The sequence below is a fragment of the Geotrypetes seraphini genome, chromosome 2 (genome assembly GCF_902459505.1).
Source record: "Geotrypetes seraphini chromosome 2, aGeoSer1.1, whole genome shotgun sequence".
NCBI lineage: Eukaryota > Metazoa > Chordata > Amphibia > Gymnophiona > Dermophiidae > Geotrypetes > Geotrypetes seraphini.
This window is the reverse complement of record NC_047085.1, coordinates 488387483-488411694: the sequence shown is the minus strand read 5'-3', so window position 1 is coordinate 488411694 and position 24212 is coordinate 488387483. Positions and strand designations below refer to the sequence as shown.

At 48.6% G+C, this 24212-nt stretch overlaps 1 protein-coding gene across 1 annotated transcript in view; it reads left to right on the top strand.

The window, feature by feature from the left end:
• ALS2CL (ALS2 C-terminal like) overlaps window positions 1-24212 on the top strand; it is a 199293-nt gene that overhangs the window by 48671 nt on the left and 126410 nt on the right. Inside the window, exons 2-3 of the mRNA XM_033931834.1 lie at window positions 21731-21930; window positions 23759-23864. Of these exons, the coding sequence (XP_033787725.1) occupies window positions 21820-21930; window positions 23759-23864 (217 nt within the window). The 5' untranslated portion in view covers window positions 21731-21819. The remainder of the gene's footprint in view (window positions 1-21730; window positions 21931-23758; window positions 23865-24212) is intronic.

Genomic DNA, 24212 nt, shown 5'->3' with positions numbered 1-24212 from the left:
GCAACCCCCCAAAGAATTTCTAAAGTTACCCGTCCACGACATCTTACGGGAAACTTTCTACAAGAATTGGGAGAACCCTCTCTCGGTACCGGGGGCCCCTAGAAAACTGGATAGTCTCTACAGGGTCATCCCTATCCCGGGGTTTGACAAACCCCAACTGCCCCATGAATCTCTTCTTGTCGAGTCCACCTTGAAGGGATCCAGTGTTTATGCTTCTACCCCTCCTGGCAGAGAGGGCAAAACGATGGATAAATTTGGCAAGCGCCTTTATCAAAATGCAATGCTTGCAAACAGAGCTAATAATTACACCTTTCACTTCTCCTTCTACATGAAGCATCTGGTTCAACAACTCTCTTCATTACAAAAGTATCTTCCTGAACGTAAGGTCCCTCTTTTCCAACAACACATTTCCAGTCTGCTCCAACTCCGCAAATTCATGGTGCGCTCCATTTATGATTCTTTCGAACTCACCTCTCGAGCATCTGCCATGGCGGTTGCCATGAGACGTCTGGCCTGGCTGAGAGTTTCCGACCTCGACGTTAACCACCAAGACCGCCTAGCTAACGCACCTTGTCTTGGTGATGAACTTTTCGGAGAGTCCCTAGACTCCACCACCCAGAAACTCTCGGCTCACGAGACCAGGTGGGATACTCTCATCAAACCGAAGAAGAAGACTCCGCCTGCTCGCCCTTATAGACAGCAGTCTTCCTACCAACGCAGATTCTCAGCCAGACCTCTTCACCCACCTCCGCAACAACCTCGCCGACCTCATCAGCAACAGCAATCTCAGGCTCGCTCCCAATCTCATCAACCTGCCAAGTCTCTCCCTCAGTCAAAACCTTCTCAGCCCTTTTGACTCTTTTCTCCAGGGCATAGCCAGTCTCTCACCAGCGTTACCTCTTCTTCAACTTATCGGAGGACGCCTACAACTTTTTCTCAGCCGTTGGGAGGTCATCACATCAGACCAGTGGGTCCTCACCATCATTCGCCATGGCTACTCTCTCAACTTCCAGACTCTTCCACCAGACAATCCTCCCGTAGAGTCTGCTTCTCACTCCTCTCAAACCCTCCTCCTCCTCAAGGAGGTCCAATCCCTCCTTCTTCTCAATGCCATCGAAGAAGTCCCCCAAAACCAAAGGGGTCATGGATTCTACTCCCGCTACTTCCTGGTACCCAAGAAGACAGGAGACCTACGTCCCATCCTTGATCTCAGGGACCTCAACAAGTGTCTGGTCAAGGAAAAGTTCAGAATGCTCTCCCTTGCCACGCTTTACCCTCTTCTCTCTCAACATGACTGGCTATGTTCCCTAGACCTCAAAGAGGCCTACACTCACATTCCCATTCATCTGTCTTCTCGTCGCTACCTCCGCTTTCAGATACAGCACCGCCACTATCAGTACAATAGTGTTCACCAAATGCCTGATTGTGGTGGCGGCCTTTCTCAGAACTCACAACCTCCAGGTGTTCCCCTATTTGGACGACTGGTTGATCAAAGCACCTACGTCTCCACTTGTGCTGCAAGCCACTCGACACACCATCTCCTGGGGTTCGAGATCAACTACCCCAAGTCACATCTGCTTCCCACACAGCGACTTCAGTTCATTGGAGCCATTCTCGACACCATTCTGTTGAAGGCGTTCCTCCCCTCCTTCCGTCAACGGACCCTGCTCCATCTTTGCCGTCAGGTGCTCCTTCATCACTCCATTCCAGCTCTGCAGATGATGGTCCTCCTGGGCCACATGGCTTCCACGGTCCATGTGCTCCCTCTGGCACGACTCCACCTCAGAACACCTCAGTGGACTCTAGCCAACCAATGGTCTCAGACCACGGACCTTCTTTCTCATCCCATCTGTGTGACATCGTCTCTTCAGCGATCTCTTCAATGGTGGTTGAACTCCTCCAATCTTTCCAGGGGTCTGCTTTTTCATCTACCCCCTCACTCCATGGTCATCACCACGGATGCCTCCCCCTATGCATGGGGAGCCCACCTGGGAGAACTTCGCACACAGGGTCTCTGGACCCCTCAGGAGCGTCAACATCATATCAACTTCCTGGAACTCAGGGCCATGTTCTATGCACTCAAGGCTTTCCAACACCTTCTCTACCCTCAGGTTCTTCTCCTGTGCACAGACAACCAAGTCGCCATGTATTACATAAACAAGCAAGGCGGCACCGGTTCTCCCCTCCTCTGTCAGGAGGCCCTCCGCATCTGGACCTGGGCCACGGCCCGCAGTCTCTTCCTCAAGGCTGTCTACATCCAGGGCGAACAGAACTCCCTGGCCGACAATCTCAGCCGCATCCTTCAACCTCACGAGTGGACTCTAGATCCGACCACACTCCACTCCATCTTCGATCGGTGGGGCACTCCTCAGGTGGATCTCTTTGCAGCTCCTCACAACCATCAACTGCCCCTTTTCTGTTCAAGACTCTACTCTCCTCATCGTCTGACCCCAGATGCGTTCCTGCTCAACTGGACGGGTCGGTTTCTCTATGCCTTCCCTCCACTTCCTCTGATGTTGCGGACGTTGTTCAAACTCCGCAGAGACAATGCCACCATGATTCTCATCGCTCCTCGGTGGCCTCGCCAACACTGGTTCTCTCTCCTGCTCCAGCTCAGCTCCAGGGAGCCCATTCCTCTTCCTGTGTTTCCTACTCTACTTACACAGCAGCATCAGTCTCTACTACATCCCAATCTGTCTTCGCTCCACCTGACAGCTTGGTTTCTCTCGGGCTGACCTCTCCAGAGAATCTGTCTCAGCCTGTCCGTCATATTTTGAATGCCTCCAGAAAACCGGCCACCCTCCAATGTTACCACCAGAAATGGACCCGGTTCTCCTCTTGGTGTCTACTGCATCACCACAATCCCACCTCTTTGGCGGTGGAACCTGTACTTGACTATTTGCTCTCTTTATCTGACGCTGGCCTCAAGTCCACCTCAATCAGAGTTCACCTCAGTGCCATCAATGCGTTTCATGAGCCAATACTCGGAAAACCTCTCACGGCTCATCCCCTGGTTTCCCGGTTCATGAGAGGCCTCTTCAATGTCAAACCACCTCTGAAGCCTCCTCCAGTCGTCTGGGACCTGAATGTGGTTTTGTCCGCCCTCATGAAACCTCCGTTTGAGCCTCTTGCCTCCACTTCACTCAAATTTCTTACCTGGAAGGTGCTTTTCCTCATTGCCATCACCTCTGCCAGGAGGGTTAGTGAGCTGCATGCACTGGTTGCCGACCCACCTTTCACTGTTTTTCACCATGACAAGGTGGTTCTGCGCACCCATCCTAAGTTCCTTCCCAAGGTGGTCTCGGACTTTCACCTCAACCAGTCCATTGTTTTGCCTGTCTTTTTTCCCAAACCCCACTCTCATCCTGGGGAACAGGCGCTGCATACGCTGGACTGTAAGCGTGCCCTTGCTTACTATCTTGATCGCACCAGGGCTCACCGCTCATCCCCTCAGCTCTTTCTCTCGACCCTAACCGTTTAGGTCGTCCTGTCTCTAAACGGACGCTTTCCAACTGGCTTGCTGCCTGCATTGCCTTCTGTTATGCTCGGGCCGGTCTCTCACTGGAAGGTGCTGTCACGGCCCACAGGGTCAGAGCTATGGCTGCTTCTGTGGCTTTCCTCCGTTCCACGCCCATCGAGGAAATCTGCAAGGCTGCCACTTGGTCCTCAGTTCACACGTTCACTACTCACTACTGTCTGGATGCCTTCTCTAGACGGGATGGACTCTTCGGCCGATCTGTGTTACAAAATTTATTTTCCTAATGGCCAACCATCCCTCCTCCCCCTCTGTTAGCTTGGAGGTCACCCATACGTTAAGAATATGCTGCCTGCTTGTCCTGGGATAAAGCACAGTTACTTACCGTAACAGGTGTTATCCAGGGACAGCAGGCAGATATTCTTAGGACCCGCCCTCCTCCCCGGGTTGGCTTCTTAGCTGACTTATCTTAACTGGGGACCACGCTCTCCTCCGTCGAGCGGGAAGGCACCCGCGCATGCGCGGTGCGGTCAACTAGAACTTTCTAGTTAAAAGTGTCCGTACCGGGGCTCCGTCGGTGACGTCACCCATACGTTAAGAATATCTGCCTGCTGTCCCTGGATAACACCTGTTACGGTAAGTAACTGTGCTTTCTCTCCAGTCTTCAGTCCCCTGTAGGAGGCTCTCTGCACTGGCATCCCCATAGTGTTTTTAAGAGAACCTTGCTTCTGTGGTCTCTTCCGGATCTGTTCCACTCTGGGCACATTTTCAGCAGACACTCAGTCGTGGCCGTGCCTCAGTCTCTCTTGCGTCTCTCTTTCTCGCTTCAAGCACTCTAATCCCCTACAGCCCACATATTCATAAGACGCACTCTCGTCTCATCTGTGTTCGTACCCTCTCTCGCCATAGCTGGGCTCTGGTTCCCTTTGCAGTGTCTTTCAGGGTCACACAGTCTCCTTCAACTGCTCTGGTTACTCTGCTCTGCTTGCCTTCTCATCTGGCTCACCTTCTGCTGCTGTTGGGCTTTGGTCCTCTCGTCTGCTTTCCTGGGGAACTTGAGTTCAGCACACCCCCTCCACAGTTCTGTTCTCTGCAACTCCTGAGTGAGGTCTACACCATCTTTTTATGCCTCCTTTTTCCATTTTTCATAGCTAAGGTTGCACATTTGTCTAATCTAAATGCCATTGCAATAATTTCATTGAAAATTCAAATGTGATTTAGCAATAATGATTTCCTGTTGTAATTTTTCCATAGATCTTCAAACCATCCATGTACAGTAGATAGATTTTGGAATATATTTTTTCCAGTCTTAAGGTTGTCTTTCTCAGTATGACTAATCATGGAATCGTAATGAGTCTCTCGGGAATATTCCTCTCCCATTTCTTTGCTGCCAATTTACAGTTTTGTTTTCCACTGAGTCATTGCTTTCTGCACAAAGTTTCAGATATTTTTGCTCATTCCAGTGAAAGATTAGAAACTGGGCCTTTTCTCCCTCAAACAGAGAAGATTGAAACATTCAAGGTACTGAAGGGAATAGTCTTAGTAGATAAAGACAGGTTGTTCACCCTATCCAAGGTAGGGAGAACGAGAGGGCACTCTCTAAAATTGAAAGGGGATAGATTTCGTACGAACGTAAGGAAATTCTTCTTCACCCAGAGAGTGATAGAAAATTGGAACGCTCTTCTGGAGACTGTCACAGGGTAAAACAACCTCCATGGATTCAAGACAAAGTTAGACAAGTTCCTGCTGAACCAGAACGTATGCAGGTAGGGCTAGTCTCAATTAGGGTGCTGGTCTTTGACCGGAGGGCCGCTGCGTGAGCGGACTGCTGGGCACGATGGACCACTGGTCTGACCCAGCTGCGGCAATTCTTATGTTCCAGGTACGGTATATACTCGAATATAAACTGAGATTTTTTTGGGCCCAAAAATGAGGGGTATCAATTTATATCCGGGTCCTCAAGTCTGCGCGCTCCCCTGCCCTCCACCCGGGGCACAGGGAAGGAGCGAAGAAAAATTGCTCCTGCCCCGCTTCATTGCTAGACCCCCAGGGTTCAAAAGGTATGTTGGAGATGGGCTCAGGAGGCGGGAGGGAAGCGGGGTGGTTAATAATTGGCTGGGACAAGACGTGGGAAGGATTGCTCCTGTCCTGGCTCACCACTGGACCATGAGGGTTTAAAGCAGGCCCATGGGAGGGAGGCGGGGTGGTTAACAGTTGGCCGGGACAGCATGCGGGAAGGATCACTCCTGTCCCGGTTCACCACTGGACATTTTAATGTCAGCACAATGTAACTATCTGGAAAGTGCTCTTTTGTTAGTGAGGACCATGTCTCACTGGTACCCTATGGATTCTTTAGTTATGCAGGTGCCTAACTGCACCGCTCTATCCAGGGAAAGGGCTGTGGTGCTTACAGATATGTAGGAGGCTTTTTGATGCAGCTGCTTTGGACTTTCAGGCTGCTTTGGAGGCGTTGGTTGTCACACGTGCCTATCTGTCTCGCCTGTACACCCTGGAGAGTTAGGCTGTAGATTCTCCTCCTCAACTTCTTTTCGCTGGGTCAGCTTATGTGCCTGCCGCTTTAGATGCCTTATGCGAGTTTTGGTGTTTTTCCATTTCTGCCTGCAGAATGCTCTGGATTGGACAACTCCACTTCCAAAGGTTTCGTTGGCGAGAATTCCCTTCAGGGCAGTTGTTGTGTGGCCAGGGCCTGGTTGACCTCATGGATTCTGTGGTGTTCCGTTGCCTTAAGACTCTGCCTGATAGCAGACCCAGACCTTCTAAGGGTTTTGGTCGCTCTAATTTTCATGGCTTCTGGCATTCCAACTCATATTTCAGCACCATGTCTCAGACCAAAGTTCTCAGCATCAGTACTCTGGTTACAAACGTGTCTAGCCATCTGGATCCTGTCCTGTGCCCCCTCTACTGACCAGGGGCAGGCTGTTAGTGTTCTTGCTGACTTGGGTTTTGTATTACGTCTGACCTGTGGGTTCTGGCATTTATTTGGTTGGGCTAAAATTGTAATTCGTCCGACCTCTTGACCCATTGGTTCATGGAATTTTCCGCAGGGCACCTGGACAAGGGCAGGCCACTGGACAACGCTTGCTGGATATTCAGGTTCTAAACTAAACTAAAACTTAACCTTATATACCGGGTCTTCAACCAAAGGAAGCTCGACGCGGTTAACAATAAATTAAAAAAAATAAAAGTAAACTGAAATACAAGAGAGTTCTACAGTGGATGCTGCCTGATCTCTTAGGCTCAGGCAGATACTTCATATGCTTTATCGGGTTCATAGACAACCCCGCGAAAGACAAAGGCGCGCGCCGACAACTGAGCGCAAGACGGAGGTGCGCGCCGAAGAAAATTACAGTTTTTAGGGGCTCCGACAGGGGGTTTTGTTGGGGAGCCCCCCCCCCCAGTTTACTTAATAGAGATCACGCCGGCGTTGTGGGGGGTTTGGGGGGTTGTAACCCTCCACATTTTACTGTAAACTTAACTTTTTCCCTAAAAACAGGGAAAAAGTGAAGTTTTCAGTAAAATGTGGGGGGTTACAACCCCCCACAACGCCCCACGCCCCCCCCCGTCGGAGCCATAAAAACAGTAATTTTCTGTGGCGCGCGCCTCCGCGCTGCGCTCAATTGTCTGCGCGCGCCTTTGTCCCAGCGCGCTTTTGACCTGACACCGCTTTATCGTGCCACTGAATGGCTCCAATGGAGGCCTATTCTGGAGCTGCAGCACGCATGTGAGGCTCTCCAGGTTCCATGCTCTCACATGGAAACAGTGAGATCTGTTTTAGCAGCAGTGGACACGGGAGGGTTCCTTGCCTCTCTGGATTCATGGGGGCATGCTTGCCCATTCTGATCTTTCCATCCCACAACAGTTACTTGCGGTCTTGCATCTTGCACAAACATTGCCGGTTTTTGGTTCTGCCCTTTAGACTAGCAATGACTCCTCAGGCCTTCGCCGAGGTGATGGTGGTTGTCGCTGCTTACTTAAAAACCATGGGTTTGCAAGTACACCCTTTCTTGGTCGACTGGCTAGTCAGAGCTCCCTCACTGGGTCGATGCATGGTTGATCAGGTGATTCAGGTGCTAGTGGACCTTAGTTGGTTGTGCATTACAGAGTCTCTTGCCCAAGCAGTCCTGAAATACCTGGATATTCTCTTTGACATGGTTGCGGGCCGCCTCTATCTTCCAGGGACATGCAGACTTATTTTGCATTCTCGGATTTCTTCCCTTTTCCACCTCTTTAAGCGTGGGACTATCTTCAGGTCCTAGGATCCATGGCTACCACATTGGATGTGATTCCTTGGGCGAGAGCGCACATTCATCCTTTCCTGCTTGTCTTACTCTCTTGCTGCATTACAGACCAGTCTTCCATGGACTCTGGAGGCTCGGGCCAGCCTTATTGTTGGCTTCTCCTACAATCGCTATTCAAGGTCATACCACAGTGGATCCTTCTGGGGTTGTGGTGCTGACAGATGCCAGCCTTCAGGGCTGGGAAGCCTGTTGCATTTGGCATCCCATTCAAGAGTATTGGATGCCCTCACAGAGGCAATTGTTGCTCAACCAAGTTGGAGCTAAGAGCCTTCAACTGGCAGAAGACTCTGGAGGGCCAAGCAGTCAGAGTCTTCTTTGACTCTGCAACGGCAGTAGTCTGTCCATTGCCAACAGCAAATTCTCTGGCTCAGAAGGTCCACCTTCTCTTTCTGTGGGCGTAGAGCTGCCTCCGGGTGCTCTTAATAGCACATGTGGTATGAGTCAACATTGTTCAGGCTAACTTCCTCAGCAGACAGCCCTTGGTTCAGGGCAAATGGGCACTGCCCACGATGGACTGCTGAGCCCTTCGAGGCAAAGCAGCTCGATTCTTCAGTCGAAAGCCTGAGCTTGCAAGAGAGAGTTTCGACACTCTGATGCAGCCATGGCCTCAGGAAATCCTCCTATATGTCTTTCCTCCCTGGCCTATGATACAGTAGGTTGAGTCTTTCAGCAGTTTGTGGACCCTCTGAGCTGTGTTGTTCTGGTGGCTCCAGGCTGGCCTCACAGGCAGTGGTATGCAGATCTGATGTGTCTTCGCTCTGGTTGAGGCTTTCTGTAGAGCGTCCATCCTGATCTGCTTCTGCAGGGTTCATTATGCTCTTACGGCATGGCTCTTGAGCGTGCTGCATTAGACCATGCGAGCTCCTCTTGGCCTTGACTCTCCACACATTTTTTTCTGATCGCTGTTCCATCAGGGAGAAGTGTCTCCGGACTCCAGGTTTTTTTCTTGCAATAAGCCATTCTTCCAAATCTCAGAGACTGGTATTTCCTTGTGCACAGTTTCTTTCTTCCTGCTGAAGACAGTTTCGGCTTTCCATGTTGATCAGGAAGTAGGTGTGCCTGTTTTTCAGCCTACTGGTTCAAAAACTCAGGATCATGTTTTGAGGATCCTGGCTATGTATGCTGTGCTTCTTTGTTGGTCACAAATGAGTTCATCTTTCTGATCATTTGTTTGGCTTGACTTCTATCCAGCGGGGCACTCCTGCTGCAAAGGCCTAGATTTCCAGATGGATCTGTAAGGCCCTTTTGTCAGCCTACATATTTTTTGGGAAACAGTCTCCTGTTTCCATCCAGGCGCATTCTTCTAGGTGTGGCTTCTTCTTGGGCTGCAGCTAGATCTGTCTCCCCTGAGGAGATTTGCATGGTAGCAACGTGGTCTTCTGCACGTCCATTTGCCCTGTTTTGCATGTGGCGGCGAGACTGGACTTTGCATTTGGATTCCTCAGTCTTGAGGATTGGTACAGTAAGCCCGCCCTAGCTTTTTGGGACTGCTTTTGTACATCCCACTGGCCTAGAAAAAGAGATTACGGTATGTACTTACCCTGGTAAGCTCTTTTCCAGTAGATAGATGAGACATTCTAGATTCCCACCCTGTCCCGCCTAACTATTATCTCAGTTTGTTTTATGTGTCTCCAAGTTCTACCTTGGATAAATGTCAGTCCTTAGGGTCTGGGAAGTATACTGTATCTATGTTCCTCTTTTAGAAGGGAGTAGTTGCTGAGCTCCCTTGAGGTTTTGCTGGCTGTTTGTAGTTTTTTTGTTATTCCTTTGAGCAGGACAGTTATTTATGACCTTGATTGGTCTGGGTGTCTGTACTTCATGTTGATTTGGTGGCCCATGGTGCTTGGGTACTAACAGTAGGTGGAGCCAAGGAGCGCAGTGAAGTACAGAAGAGGCACCGAGAAAAATCCAAACTGGATTCCTTCTGCATATGGCACACGGCCATGAGGACACTACCCACTTGTCTAGAATGTCTCGCCTATCTATTGGAAAAGAGCTTACCAGGGTAAGTACATAATCTCTTTTTTATAACTGTATTTGTCCTGTATTATTTGTATAATACACCAAGTGCAAAACTCGTCATTGTCCTGTTGTATATCTTTGGGAATGACCTTTTTAAATTCAAGTGCTTTGCGTAGCTGAATAAAATGAACTGGGACTTCAGGGCCAAAATGTTTACTTCTGCAGATTATGTTTAATGTCATGGGAGAAAGAGATGAAAAGAAGATGTTTGACAGGTCATTATTTCAAAGTAATTTTGAAAATATGGCCAGAGCAGATTACTGGTGCTTAAATAATGTATTTCTACCTGTTAACTTTTTTCCGTTTGGACATGCTCTCGAAAAATTCAAGAGAGTGTAAACTAGAGGCTGGTTGTGTTCTTGCAGCCCAGGAGTTTTGGGACCAAATCAGCAATGCAGAATTCACATGACGGTGTGTTTTTCTTTTATTAACACAGCTCTATTCTTAGTAAAGGGTGCACTTCTAGCCTTTTAAAACCTCTGAAATGCAATCATGTTAAACACACCTTTTGGGTTTTTTTCTGAAACATTTTTCAAAAAGCACACACTTCCCCAATCATCCAAGTTGTTGAGGTTAGCACAAAAGCTTGAGTTTGCAAAAAGAGGAAATCCTGGGGCATTCTTTTTCTTTTCACGTGCATGCCTCTTTTTTTTTTTTTTTTTTTTAACTGGAAGTATAAGGTTAGTTAGAAGATCTGATGAAATGAGACGCTAATCATGAGGTAAGCATTCCTTTACTGTAAACTGCATTGGGTGATTGGTTAATGGACAAGGAAGGTGGCACAGAAATTGCAGCTTAGATCAAATCGGGTTAAGGGGACGAATTAAGAAGGGTTACACACAATTTAGATGCGTGAAAAGCTGATCTGTGTGTTTAAACTCATATGTTTATACTCGTATAAGTAGTGATTTTAGAAAAAGTCCCACTCGTTTATGCCGTGTTATGCACAGATTTAAAGGGGCCTCAAATATCTCACCATTTTAATCCAAGAATAGCAGAACAGTTCAGTAGTATACTGCAAGAATTAAAGGGGGCATGAAAACATCCTTGTATTCCATAATTTGGAATAGCGACATGTATGTATTTTTTTTTTTAAGTTACTGGTTGGCATTTATACCTACTCTGAATCATGGAAATGTCTTGAACTTCCTTATGAACGGTGTCCTGCAAACTTTGTCGAGCCACGACACACTAAATGTAGCGGCCGTAGCTCGAGGCATCTGGAAGTGCGCAGGTGTTGCCGTAATGATGTCACGTGCATTCATGATGTCATCATATCGACATTGGCGCATGCGCGAAGGCCCTCCCGATGGGCCTTGAGCTGCCGGGGGGGAGGGGGGGGTGCCAGCAGAGAAGAGGCGCTGGCGCCGGCTGTTAGCTACCGGACGTGCCTCTTGCCGTGAGAGGCACATCCTGTAGGCGGTCAGCTGGCACCAGTACCTCTCCTCCTCCCCAGTGTGTTGCGGCTCTCCTGAAATATCAGGAGACACACAGTTTGTGATACACTGCTTAAAAACATAAGAACAGCCTTACTGGGTCAGACCAATAGGCCATCTAGTCCAGTATCCAATTCATGTCACAAGTACCTGGCAAAAACCCAAAGAGTAGCAACATTCTAGGCTGGTGTCAGGTCAAAAGCGCGCTGGGACAAAGGCGCACCCAGACAATTGAGCGCAGCGCGGAGGCGTGCGCCACTCTAAATTACTGTTTTTAGGGCTCCGATGGGGGGGCGTGGGGGGAACCCCCCCACTTTACTTAATAGACATTGTGCCGCATTGTGGGGGCGTTGTGGGGGGGGCTTGGGGGGTTGTAACCCCCCACATTTTACTGAAAACTTCACTTTTTCCCTGTTTTTAGGCGCGCCTTTGTCTTTTGCGCCGTTGTCTATGAACCTTCTAGACTACCTATCTAGGGTAAACAGTGGCTTCTCCCTTGTCTGTCTCAATAATAGACTTTTCCTCCAGGAAACTGTCCAAACCTTTCTTAAAACCAGTTAAATTAACCGCTCATACCACATCAACGCGTTCCAGAGCTTAACTGTTTCCTATTGGTTATAAAGGTATTTTCCTGTAACTTTGAGTGTCCCCTAGTCTTTACAATTTTTGACAGACTAAAAAAATCAATCTACTTTTACACGTTTTACACCACTCAGGATTTTGTAGACTTCAATCATATCTCCCCTCAACCATCTCTTTTCCAAGATGAACATAAGAAGTTGCCTCCACTGGGTCAGAACAGAGGTCCATCGCGCCCAGCAGTCTGCTCCCGCGGCGGCCCATCAGGTCTATGACCTGTGAAGTGGTTCCTGACCATTTCTATAACCTACCTCTACTTCTATCTGTACTCTTCAATCCCCTTATCCTTTAGGAACCTATGAAGAGCCCTAACTTCCAGGGGTGGCCCTATAATGAGGCCAACTGAGGTGGCGGCCTCAGGCGACACCCTTGAAGGAGTGGTATTTTGCTGCCGACCAGCCTACCTGCGGGCCAGATCTCTCTGTCGCTCCCCTTTCCGGCATCTAATGCTTTCACCCTTCTCTTCCCAATTGGCATTTTTCCTATCCTCTCCTCTACCCCACTCTGCATCTACCTTTAACTTGCTGTAAAAGATGCCAGGTAGCGATTCACAGAGCTACTACCCTGCCGCTGGTCCAGGCGTCTATCTCCACTGTGCCTGCTCCAGTGGAAACAGGAAGTTGTGAGAGAGGGCAGGGCACAGTGCAGAGAAGACATCTGGACTGGTGGCAGGGAAGCGCTGTGAATCGCTACCACTGCCCGGCAACTTTTATACAGCAAATTAAAAGGTAGATGTGGGGGGTGGGAAAAATGCCAATGGGGGAGAAGGGTGAAAGGATTAGATGTCGGGAAGGGGAGCGGCAGAGCGAGCCGACCAGCAGGTAGACTAGCCAGTAGCAAGATGCCGCTCCCTCAACAATTGACTTGGGGGAGGGAGAGAGAGAAGGGAGAAATGTTGAACTCAAGTGAGGAAAGGAGGAAAAGATAGACTCAGGGATGGGGTAAGGGAGGGAGAGATGTTAGATTTGGGAGATGTGTGGGAAGGACAGGGGAGTAGAAGGGGGTATAGGGAGAGATGGATTTGGGGGAGAACCGAGGAGGCAGGAGAGGGACAGATGGCAAAAGAAGGGGGGGGGGTCATTATTTTGTGCCTTGTGTGAAGTCTCCTTTGACTTTTGAGTTGTATCCGCTTTGAAGTGAATGTTAACAGGACTGAGGCTGTACTCGTCCCTGTACATGCTATTTAACCGAAAAGTAGAGCAAAAGCTTGGATCTCATCTGATGAGACAAAGAAGGGAAGCTCTACTCAGCTGCTGGGACAATCAAACAAGGTACAAGATTATTCCTATTAGGAAAAGTCTGTGACTAAGGGTATAGAAGAGCCAGGAGAATACCTCCATGACAAACAAAGTCAAACAAGCACAAAAATTGTGACGAACCGTGCAGCTGAAAAAGGGAAAGCAGACGCTCTCTGTGTATATGTACCTTCTTTGAGAATCCTGAAAACAAGTGTTTGGTGCATATTTTTAATAGACTCCTTGTTTGAGATTTTATGTACACTATTTTATGCCCAAGAAAACCTATATGTTTTTAAATCTGCCATCATGTGCAAAAATTAGGTCACCCCTTGAAATATTTATTTATTTATTTATTTATTCAGTTTTCTATACCGTTCTCCCCAGGGAGCTCAGAACGGTTTACATGAATTTATTGAGGTACTCAAGCATTTTTCCCTGTCTGTCCCGGCGGTCTCACAATCTACCTAATGTGCCTGGGGCAATGGGGGGATTAAGTGACTTGCCCAGGGTCACAAGGAGCCGCGTGGGTTTGAACCCACAACCCCACAGTGCTGAGGCTGTAGCTTTAACCACTGCGCCACTTAAGAAATGTTCATATATCGATGTCAAATCTTTTTTTTCTCTCTGGAAAAGAAAGTGATGTAATTGCAGGTAAACATTTCCTTGATTTACTCAGAACCTGTTTGACTTACCGTAAGTTAATAGGTTCACCCCAGAACCCAGGGGACCTGTTGCCCCAAAAGACTGATTTATCACTGAAAGGGATCATAGATTCAGTGCAGGGGTGTCAAAGTCCCCCCTCGAGGGCCACAATCCATTCTGGTTTTCAGGATTTCCCCAATGAATATGCATGAGATCTATGAGCATACAATGAAAGCAATGCATGCAAATAGATCTCATGCATATTCATTGGGGAAATCCAGAAAACCTGACTGGATTGCGGCCCTCGAGGAGGGACTTTGACATCCCTGAGTTAAAGGAAGCGCGTGGAACATTATTGGAAGCCTTGAATAAGCAATCTCACGATGGACTACTTCAAACCAGTAAATATTTTGTAAGTAATATCAGCAAGGAGAATTCAAACACCCTATATTTGTGCTTAAGTCATTGTTTGAAGGGAAATCCCTGCTCCCTTGGATAAGAATTCGGGTGCTGACAATGGAGAGAACTAGGAACATAAGAATTGCTGCTGCTAGGTCAGACCAGTGGTCCATCGTGCCCAGCAGTCCGCTCACGCGGTGGCCCGTAGGTCAAAGACCAGTGCTCTAAATGAGTCCAGCCTCACCTGCATATGTTCCAGTTTAGCAGGAACTTGTCCAACTTTGTCTTGAATCCCTGGAGGGTGTTTTCCCCTATAACAGACTCCGGAAGAGCGTTCCAGTTTTCTTCCACTCTCTGGGTGAAGAAGAACTTCCTTACATTTGTAAGGAATCTATCCCCTTTCAACTTCAGATAGTGCCCTTTCGTTCTCCCTACCTTGGAAAGGGTGAACAATCTGTCTTTATCTGCTAAGTCTATTCCCTTCAGTGTTTTGAATGTTTCGATCATGTCCCCTCTCAGTCTCCTCTTTTCAAGGGAGAAGAGGCCCAGTTTCTCCAATCTCTCACTGTACATTAGAAATAAGTGTTCTATGGGTGGGGTGGTGGGGCCCTAGGATATGAATCTGTCAATGACCACTGCAGAACTGGGACCCTGCTTTTATTCTAGCATGCGTGCTAAGTTTTATCATTTTCTCTGCCTACAGAAAAAGGAAGGGTGACATCACGAGGGATCTATGTGAGGAAATTTTCAGAAAGAAAACTAATCATGCATTTTCTTTTGTTTCTTTCAGAATTATCTAGCAGGTCCGTAGGTAAAATTGTAGCTGTGTATTTTATATGTACTGTACCTAATTATCAATAAAATCGCCTAAAAAAGCTCCTGTAAGCTCCTGAAGTCCATGGAAGGTATATGATAAAAACAGAGTAATGATGGCGTGAACTAGAAATGACTGAAGTCTGGATTTAAACGTTGTAATCTCAGTCAATACTCTGGCATTGGTAAACCATTCATAATACCACAACTTTATCCCAGGACAAGCAGGCAGCATATTCTTAACACATGGGTGACGTCACCGACGGAGCCCTCGGTACGGACCTTTTTAACTAGAAGTTTCTAGTTGGCCGCACCGCGCGTGCGCGAGTGCCTTCCCGCCCGACGGAGGAGTGCGTGGTCCCCAGTTTCTTCGTTTCCGCGGAGCGAAGAAGACGCGTGTGTTTTTTCAACGGCCGTTGAAACCACTTTTTTGCCTTCCCGCTCGCGCTTTTTTCCCTATTTTTTCTTCTTTTGCCTTCGGGTTTCTTTTTCCTTTGCTTTGTAAAAAAAAAAAATAAAAAACTTTGCTTTTTTTCCCATTTTTTCGAATTTGCCCCGGCGGGGCCTGTTGCCATTATACAGGCCTCGGGGTTCGATTTTGCGGAGGCTGTTTTCCCCTTCATGCCCCCGCAGGTCGGTTTTAAAAAGTGCCAGCGGTGTGCACGCCCGATCTCCCTCACTGACCCACACAATTGGTGTTTGCAGTGTTTGGGTCCGGAGCATCGGGCGGACTCCTGCACCCGCTGTGCCACTCTTCAAAAGAGAACCCTTAAAAACCGAAGAATTCAACAAACTCTTCTCTTCGGCACCGGGTCGGCGATGGACTCCTCGACATCGACAGCGGTACCACAGAAATCGGCACCGTCTACTTCGACACCGCCCGACCCCACATCGGCGTCTCTGGCGCCAGGTAAGCCGGCTAAGAAGCCTTCCTCTTCCCTCGAGCGCCCTCCAACTACGGTGGCGACGCCGACCTTGCCGGCATCGCACCGGTCCCGCAAGCGCTCCGCCCCGATCTCGGTGAGTGCCTCGTCATCGGCCTCCTCATCGCCGGGGCGTGGAGCGGCATCTAAGGAACCGAAGAAAAAGAAAGCGGTTCCGATGCCACCCCTAGATGACCGTATCTCGGCCATCTTAAAAGTTCAACTCCAGGAACAGTTACAGCAACAACTCGAGCACCTGTTGCCCACTATCCTGGCACCGCTCCTTCCGGTACCAGACCGGCCCGAGCCCCGTACCGAACCCCCGGTATCCACCCCTTCGGTACCTATCAACACCTCCATGCCGATTCTTTCGGCTGAGCAGCTTCATACCCATCCAGTGGTTCACTCCCATACCACATCGGATCCTCCTCGGCACCAAGCAGTGCGTCATTCTTCCCGGGACCGGGATCGACGCCGGTCTTCCTCTCCTGGTACCGTTTCGGTGCGTTCTGGGAAATCTTTATCCAAGACCCGCCATACCGCACCTTCCACCCCGGTGTCTCGACATGCACCAGAGGTCCGGGACCCTGACTTATGGGAGGAATCCCCTCTTGGTACCGAGGAGGATCCCTCCTCATCTGATGAGGACCCGTCGGCACCCGATGCCACCTCCAAACCGGAGCAGTCCTCATTTTCTAAATTTCTGAGGGAGATGTCTGCAGCCCTGTCCCTTCCTTTAGAATCTGACTCAAAGAAGTCTCAAGCCTTCCTGGAGGCTTTAGATTTCGAACAACCTCCTAAAGAGTTCCTCAAACTTCCCGTGCATGACATCCTACGGGAGACTTTTTACAAAAACTGGGAGAATCCCCTTACGGTACCGGGGGCCCCCCGTAAACTGGACAACCTCTATCGAGTCATCCCTATCCCAGGGTTCGACAAGTCTCAATTGCCCCATTAGTCCCTTCTTGTTGAATCCACCTTGAAAAAGACTCAGGGCTCCAGTGTCTATGCCTCTACCCCTCCTGGCAGAGAGGGTAAGACCATGGACAAGTTTGGCAAGAGGCTCTACCAGAATGCCATGCTGGCCAACAGGGCGAACAACTATTCCTTCCATTTTTTCTTTCTATATGAAACATTTGGTCCAACAGCTGTCTGCCCTCCAAAAGTACCTGCCGGAGCGCAAGGTCCCACTGTTCCAGCAGCACATCTCTGGCCTTCTTCAGTTGCGCAAGTTTATGGTCCGCTCGATATACGACTCATTCGAGCTCACCTCCCGTGCCTCTGCCATGGCCGTAGCCATGCGCCGCTTGGCCTGGCTGAGAGTCTCCGACCTGGACATCAACCACCAGGATCGTCTAGCCAATGCCCCCTGTCTCGGGGATGAACTTTTTGGAGAGTCACTGGATTCCACCACCCAGAAACTCTCCGCCCATGAAACAAGGTGGGACACCCTGATCAAACCAAAAAAGAAGGCTCCGCCTGCCCGACCTTATCGACCTCAGTCATCTTATCAGCGCAGGTTCTCAGCCAGGCCACTCAATCCGCCTCCTCAACAACCTCGGCGGCCCCGTCAACAGCAGCACCATGCCCAGGCTCGTTCTCAGGCCACTCAACCCTCCAAGCCTCTCCAGCCTGCTAATCAATCCCAGCCCTTTTGACTCTTCTCTCCAGGGCATAGCCAGTCATCCACCCTCGCTACCTCTTCCACAACCAATCGGAGGTCGTCTCACCATATTCTCCAGCCGTTGGGAGGTCATCACATCGGACCAGTGGGTCCTCAACATCATCCGCCACGGCTACTCTCTCAACTTCCAGACTCTTCCATCGGACAACCCTCCCGTAGAGTCTGCTTCACACTCATCTCAAACCCCCCTCCTGAGGGAGGTTCAATCCCTCCTCCTTCTCAATGCCATCGAAGAAGTACCTCCAGATCAAAGGGGTCAGGGATTCTACTCCCGCTACTTCCTGGTACCCAAAAAGACGGGAGACCTCCGTCCCATTCTCGATCTCAGGGACCTCAACAAGTGTCTGGTCAAGGAGAAGTTCAGAATGCTCTCCCTTGCCACGCTCTACCCTCTTCTTTCTCAACACGACTGGCTATGTTCCCTGGACCTCAAAGAGGCCTACACTCACATCTCCATCAATCAGAATTCTCGCTGCTACCTGCGGTTCCAGGTGCTGCACCACCACTATCAGTACAAGGTGCTACCGTTCGGCCTCGCTTCCTCACCCAGGGTCTTCACCAAGTGCCTTATAGTGGTAGCGGCCTTCCTCAGGTCTCACAACCTCCAGGTGTTCCCCTACTTGGACGATTGGTTGGTGAAAGCACCTTCATCTCAACTTGTGCTACAGGCTACTCATCACACCATCTCTCTCCTCCACCTCCTGGGGTTCGAGATCAACTACCCCAAGTCGCATCTGCTTCCCACCCAGCGACTTCAATTCATTGGAGCAGTTCTGGACACCACACTAATGAGGGCTTTTCTCCCCTCCGATCGTCAGCGGACCCTGCTCCACCTCTGTCGTCAGGTGCTCATGCATCCCTCCATTCCTGCCCGACAGATGATGGTCCTCCTGGGTCACATGGCCTCGACGGTGCATGTCCTTCCTCTGGCACGTCTCCACCTTCGCACGCCTCAGTGGACTCTCACCAACCAATGGTCACAGACTACGGATCTTCTTTCTCATCCCATCTCTGTGACATCATCTCTTCAGCAATCTCTCCAATGGTGGTTGAACTCCTCAAATCTTTCCAGGGGTCTACTTTTTCATCTACCCCCTCACTCTATGATCATCACCACGGATGCGTCCCCCTATGCGTGGGGAGCTCACCTAGGAGATCTACGCACCCAGGGACTTTGGACCCCACAGGAGCGTCGTCATCACATCAATTTCCTGGAACTCAGAGCTATGTTCTACGCCCTCAAGGCTTTCCAACATCTCCTCTGTCCTCAAGTCCTCCTCCTGTGCACAGACAATCAAGTCGCCATGTACTACATAAACAAGCAAGGCGGCACCGGATCTCGCCCCCTTTGTTTGGAGGCTCTGCGCATCTGGACCTGGGCCACGGACCGCAATCTCTTTCTCAGGGCGGTCTATATCCAGGGCGAACAGAACTCCCTGGCCGACAATCTCAGCCGCATCCTTCAACCTCACGAGTGGACGTTGGACCCTCCGACTCTGCTCTCCATCTTTGCTCGATGGGGCACTCCGCAGGTGGACCTCTTTGCAGCACCTCACAATCATCAACTGCCCCTCTTCTGTTCCAGACTCTTCTCTCCTCACCGTCTGGCCCCGGATGCATTCCTGCTCGATTGGAGGGATCGGTTCCTGTATGCCTTCCCTCCACTTCCTCTGATGTTGCGGACCTTGTCCAAACTCCGCAAGGACAACGCCACCATGATTCTCATCGCCCCTCAGTGGCCTCGCCAACACTGGTTCTCCCTCCTGCTCCAACTCAGCTCCAGGGAGCCCATTCCTCTTCCTGTGTTTCCTACTCTACTTACGCAGCGGCATCAGTCTCTACTGCATCCCAATCTGTCTTCGCTCCACCTGACAGCTTGGTTTCTCTCGGGCTGACCTCTCCAGAGAATCTATCTCAGCCGGTCCGCCTCATCTTGGACGCCTCCAGGAAACCGGCCACCCTCCAATGTTACCATCAGAAATGGACCAGATTCTCCTCGTGGTGTCTCCGGCATCATCAGGAACCCACCTCCTTAGCGGTGGAAACTGTATTGGAATATTTGCTCTCGCTGTCCAATGCTGGCCTCAAAACTACCTCCATCAGAGTCCACCTCAGTGCCATCACTGCGTTTCATGAGCCTATTCTCGGAAAACCCCTCACGGCTCATCCTCTGGTTTCCAGATTTATGAGAGGGCTCTTCAATATCAAACCGCCTCTCAAGCCTCCTCCTGTCGTCTGGGACCTGAATGTGGTTCTCTCAGCACTCATGAAACCTCCATTTGAGCCTCTTGCCACAACTTCGCTCAGGCTCCTTACCTGGAAGGTGCTTTTCCTAATTGCCATCACCTCTGCCAGGAGGGTTAGCGAACTGCATGCACTGGTTGCCGACCCACCGTTCACTGTTTTTCACCATGACAAGGTTGTTCTGCGTACCCACCCTAAATTCCTTCCCAAGGTGGTCTCGGCTTTTCACCTCAACCAGTCCATTGTGCTGCCCGTCTTCTTCCCTAAGCCTCACTCGCACCCTGGAGAACAGGCGTTGCACACGCTGGACTGTAAGCGTGCCCTTGCTTACTACCTTGATCGTACCAGAGCTCACCGTACATCCCCTCAGCTATTTTTGTCTTTCGATCCCAACCGTTTGGGTCGTCCTGTCTCCAAACGGACACTTTCAAATTGGCTTGCTGCCTGTATTGCATTCTGCTATGCTCGGGCCGGTCTCTCACTGGAAGGTGCTGTCACGGCCCACAGAGTCCGAGCTATGGCTGCTTCTGTAGCTTTCCTCCGTTCCACGCCCATCGAGGAAATCTGCAAGGCTGCCACTTGGTCCTCAGTTCACACGTTCACTACTCACTACTGTCTGGATGCCTTTTCCAGACGGGATGGTCACTTCGGCCAATCGGTGTTACAGAATTTATTTTCATGATGGCCAACCATCCCCCCTCCCTCTTTGTTAGCTTGGAGGTCACCCATGTGTTAAGAATATGCTGCCTGCTTGTCCTGGGATAAAGCACAGTTACTTACCGTAACAGGTGTTATCCAGGGACAGCAGGCAGATATTCTTACGTCCCACCCACCTCCCCGGGTTGGCTTCTTAGCTGGCTTATCCTAACTGGGGACCACGCACTCCTCCGTCGGGCGGGAAGGCACTCGCGCACGCGCGGTGCGGCCAACTAGAAACTTCTAGTTAAAAAGGTCCGTACCGAGGGCTCCGTCGGTGACGTCACCCATGTGTTAAGAATATCTGCCTGCTGTCCCTGGATAACACCTGTTACGGTAAGTAACTGTGCTATATCTCTCAATGCTGCTCACTCTTCTTAATAAATTGCTTTAGTCAAACTATCAGGGCTTCAGACATGCCATTTGGTCACCACACAATTTTTTGTGTTTGCTTGGTTGCCAAAATTCTTCTCACTGGCTATGGCTTCTTCACTAGCCCCTACTCAATATGTTTCACAATTTTTTGGTTTTTTTTAAAGTGCTTCATTATATCTCAAACTTATTAAAGTGCTTAATATCAATAACTTAACCATTATAAAAACTGGTTAAAACTTATCTTATTATATTCTTTTTCTTGATGATCTTATCTCCAAAAAAATTTCTATGTGGATCGGGATGATGTAGAATAAGTTGTGAAGGGGGGACCTTTTCCTGAAGCAGCCTGTCGGTGAAACATGTCGGATATGACAGGTCCCTTTCCCGATGAGATAAGATCATCAAGAAAAAGAATATAACAAGATAAGTTTTAACCAGTTTTTTATAATGGTTAAGTTATTGATATTAAGCACTTTAATAAGTTTGAGATATAATGAAGCACTTGAAAAAGCCAAAAAATTGTGAAACATATTGAGAAGGGGCTAGTGAAGAAGCCATAGCCAGTGAGAAGAATTTTGGCAACCCAGCAAACACAAAAAATTGTGTGGTGACCAAATGGCATGTCTGAAGCCCTGATAGTTTGACTAAAGCAATTTATTAAGAAGAGAGAGTGGCATTGAGAGATATAGTTGTGGTATTATAAAGTCTGGATTTAGCATACAAATGATGGACTAAAATCTCATGCTGAAATCAAGGACAACAGTAATGCTGGTGAGGTCAGAGGCAAAGAAAACTATTGTTTTACTATTCTGCTTTTATTTTCAGACAGAAATTGCCACCTTACTGAAAAAAAAAAATAAGAATGGTGTAGCCTACGCTGACAAAGAAAGTTGATCCACCTGTCTTTGGCCCTGATGGCTAATTCTAACAGTTCAGCCCTTTCCAGACGCTCAGCCTGTCGGCATAAACGGAATTCTAACCCTGTAAAACCCTTGAGGAGAACAATGGACGTGTCAGGCTTGAAGGTAAATTAAGGTGAAATAAAATAAAGATCTCTTTAATGGTATTCAAGGTTTTGGTGTGGGTAATATTAGATATTTAAGTAGAAATGACAGCTGTAGAAAAGCTAATGCAGCGTTTTGATGACGTGGGGGGCATTTTCAATAGGGTGTCTTAAGTCTGAGTTTGGACATTTTGGTAAAGCCTTTCCGAAATCCAGTACAGAAAATGTCTAGTTTCGAAACCGCAAGACATTTATATATATATTTTAAGTGACTTGTCTAGACATTTTGGCCCTTAGCGTGTCTATCTTTTTGACCATTTTTAAATACAAAAATAGCCAAATGAAAAACACAAAAACAAGCCATGGGGACATCCAAGCAGCCAATGTTCTTAGCAAACTGGTCGCACAGACAGCTGAACAGAGGGGCTCTCTAAGGGGTACTGCAGTGAATATCACATTAAAAAGTATCGGGCATACATTGTACTATAACCTGTTTATATTGTATGGTGAGCTCTCCAAATCCTACCCAAAACTTACCATACCCACCTGTACACCACAATAATAGCCTTTAGGCTTGCAGGTGTCATTTTTTTGTAGATACGGGTTTCAGAGGGCTCACCATACAATAAAAGCAAGTTATAGTGACTTGTAGCTGGGACTTTTTATGTGACGATCACTTCAGTACTCCTTGGATTGTCCCTCTGATCTGCTGAGCTGTGTCTGTGTGGTCATGTCAAGCTATAAGACAGGCTGGACTGAGCTATGTCTTTCACATCTTTGGGTGGTGGGAAGGGGGGGGGGGTCGGTGACCACTGGAGGAGTAAGGGGAGGATCATGCCTTAATCCCTTCAGTGGTCATCTGGTCAGTTTGGCCACCTTTTGGACTCATCCATTTTTAAAAATAGGTCTAGCCCAAGGGGGGAGGAGCCCGAGGCACTTGAACCAATCAGGACCTTAGGCTCCTCCTTGTGCATCACATGATGCAATGGGGTGGGGCCTAAGGCTTTGCAGTTTCTCCTGTTCCCACCGCTGGAGGCCTACGGAGCACCCCTCCTGCTCCCAACTTTTAGGTACGGGGGTGTCAGGTCGGGTGTGGGGTGGGCTGGGTTGGGCTGGTTGGGTGTGTGTACAGGGCCGGGCGCGCATGGGGGGTTGTTCGGCACGGGGGAGGCTTTTTTTTTCATAGGCCTGATATTTTGCAGCCTATTAAAAAAATGGAAAAAAAAAAGCCAAACATCTAAATGGTGCTCTGGACGTTTTGTTAAGTTTGATTATCCCTGCTGAACATCCAAGTCCTAAGCCTGCCCTGAGCCCATCCAAAACACATCTCTAACACCCCCCTCTTAAGATTTCGATGCACTAGAGACAAAAACGTCAGAAAAACGTCAGAAAAACGTCGAGAAAGTCAGTTTTGAAAATGGCCGCTTGTACGTTTTGACTAATAAGACATACAAGTGTCAGTTTATGCTGTCTTTTAGACATCTATCTTTTTTGAAAATGAGCCCCATAGTATCTCAATAATATCTCATACACCAAATGCTTCCGAAGTTCCCAATATACTAAACTGCATTAACAGATAAGTGCCGCTCACTGGGACTAGCCATTGATTTTCAGAGGCATTATCTGGATAAAGCCACTGAAAATCTTTACTGACTGGGTAGTGTCAAGGAGGTTCAAGGGCAAAGCCAACTGGATAGATGATTTTTTTTTTTTTTTCTTAGGATACGTTGAACTAGACTTGATTGTATTCCATTGCAACAGTTGGACATAAGGAGGATAATTTTAGCAAATCAACAACTTAAATCTTATATATTGTAGTTACTCCATTGCCTTGATTGCTTTATATACAGGGTGTATGTCAGGTTGCAGTGCGGTCACTTCTGAGTACTGAAGAAACTTTCTTATCAGCTCTAGCTCGGATTAACGACATTGTCCTTCAACCACTTTTGCGAACAGGTAAGGTAGAAAACAAATATTGTTTTGTCATTTCAACCCTGCAAATACCAACAATAGTTTCCCCTGTAGAATAAATATAAAGTGAGATGCGATGTAGGGTCAGAGGAGTTTACATAAACACAAACGCAATACTCTTAAATAATTTATGAATGAGGAAGTATAAGTGAATCACAGTACTGTCCGTTGCATTGACTAGATGACAAAGCTAAGCTGAGAACTGGCTTTTCTGTCACTGAGCGTTCACATTTTGCTCCTCTTATAACAAATAACGTGACTGTGAGTTTAAATAAAGCAACAGTGAATCAAAATAAAAAAAATTTCTTTGTATAACTCCTCCAAACCAACCTG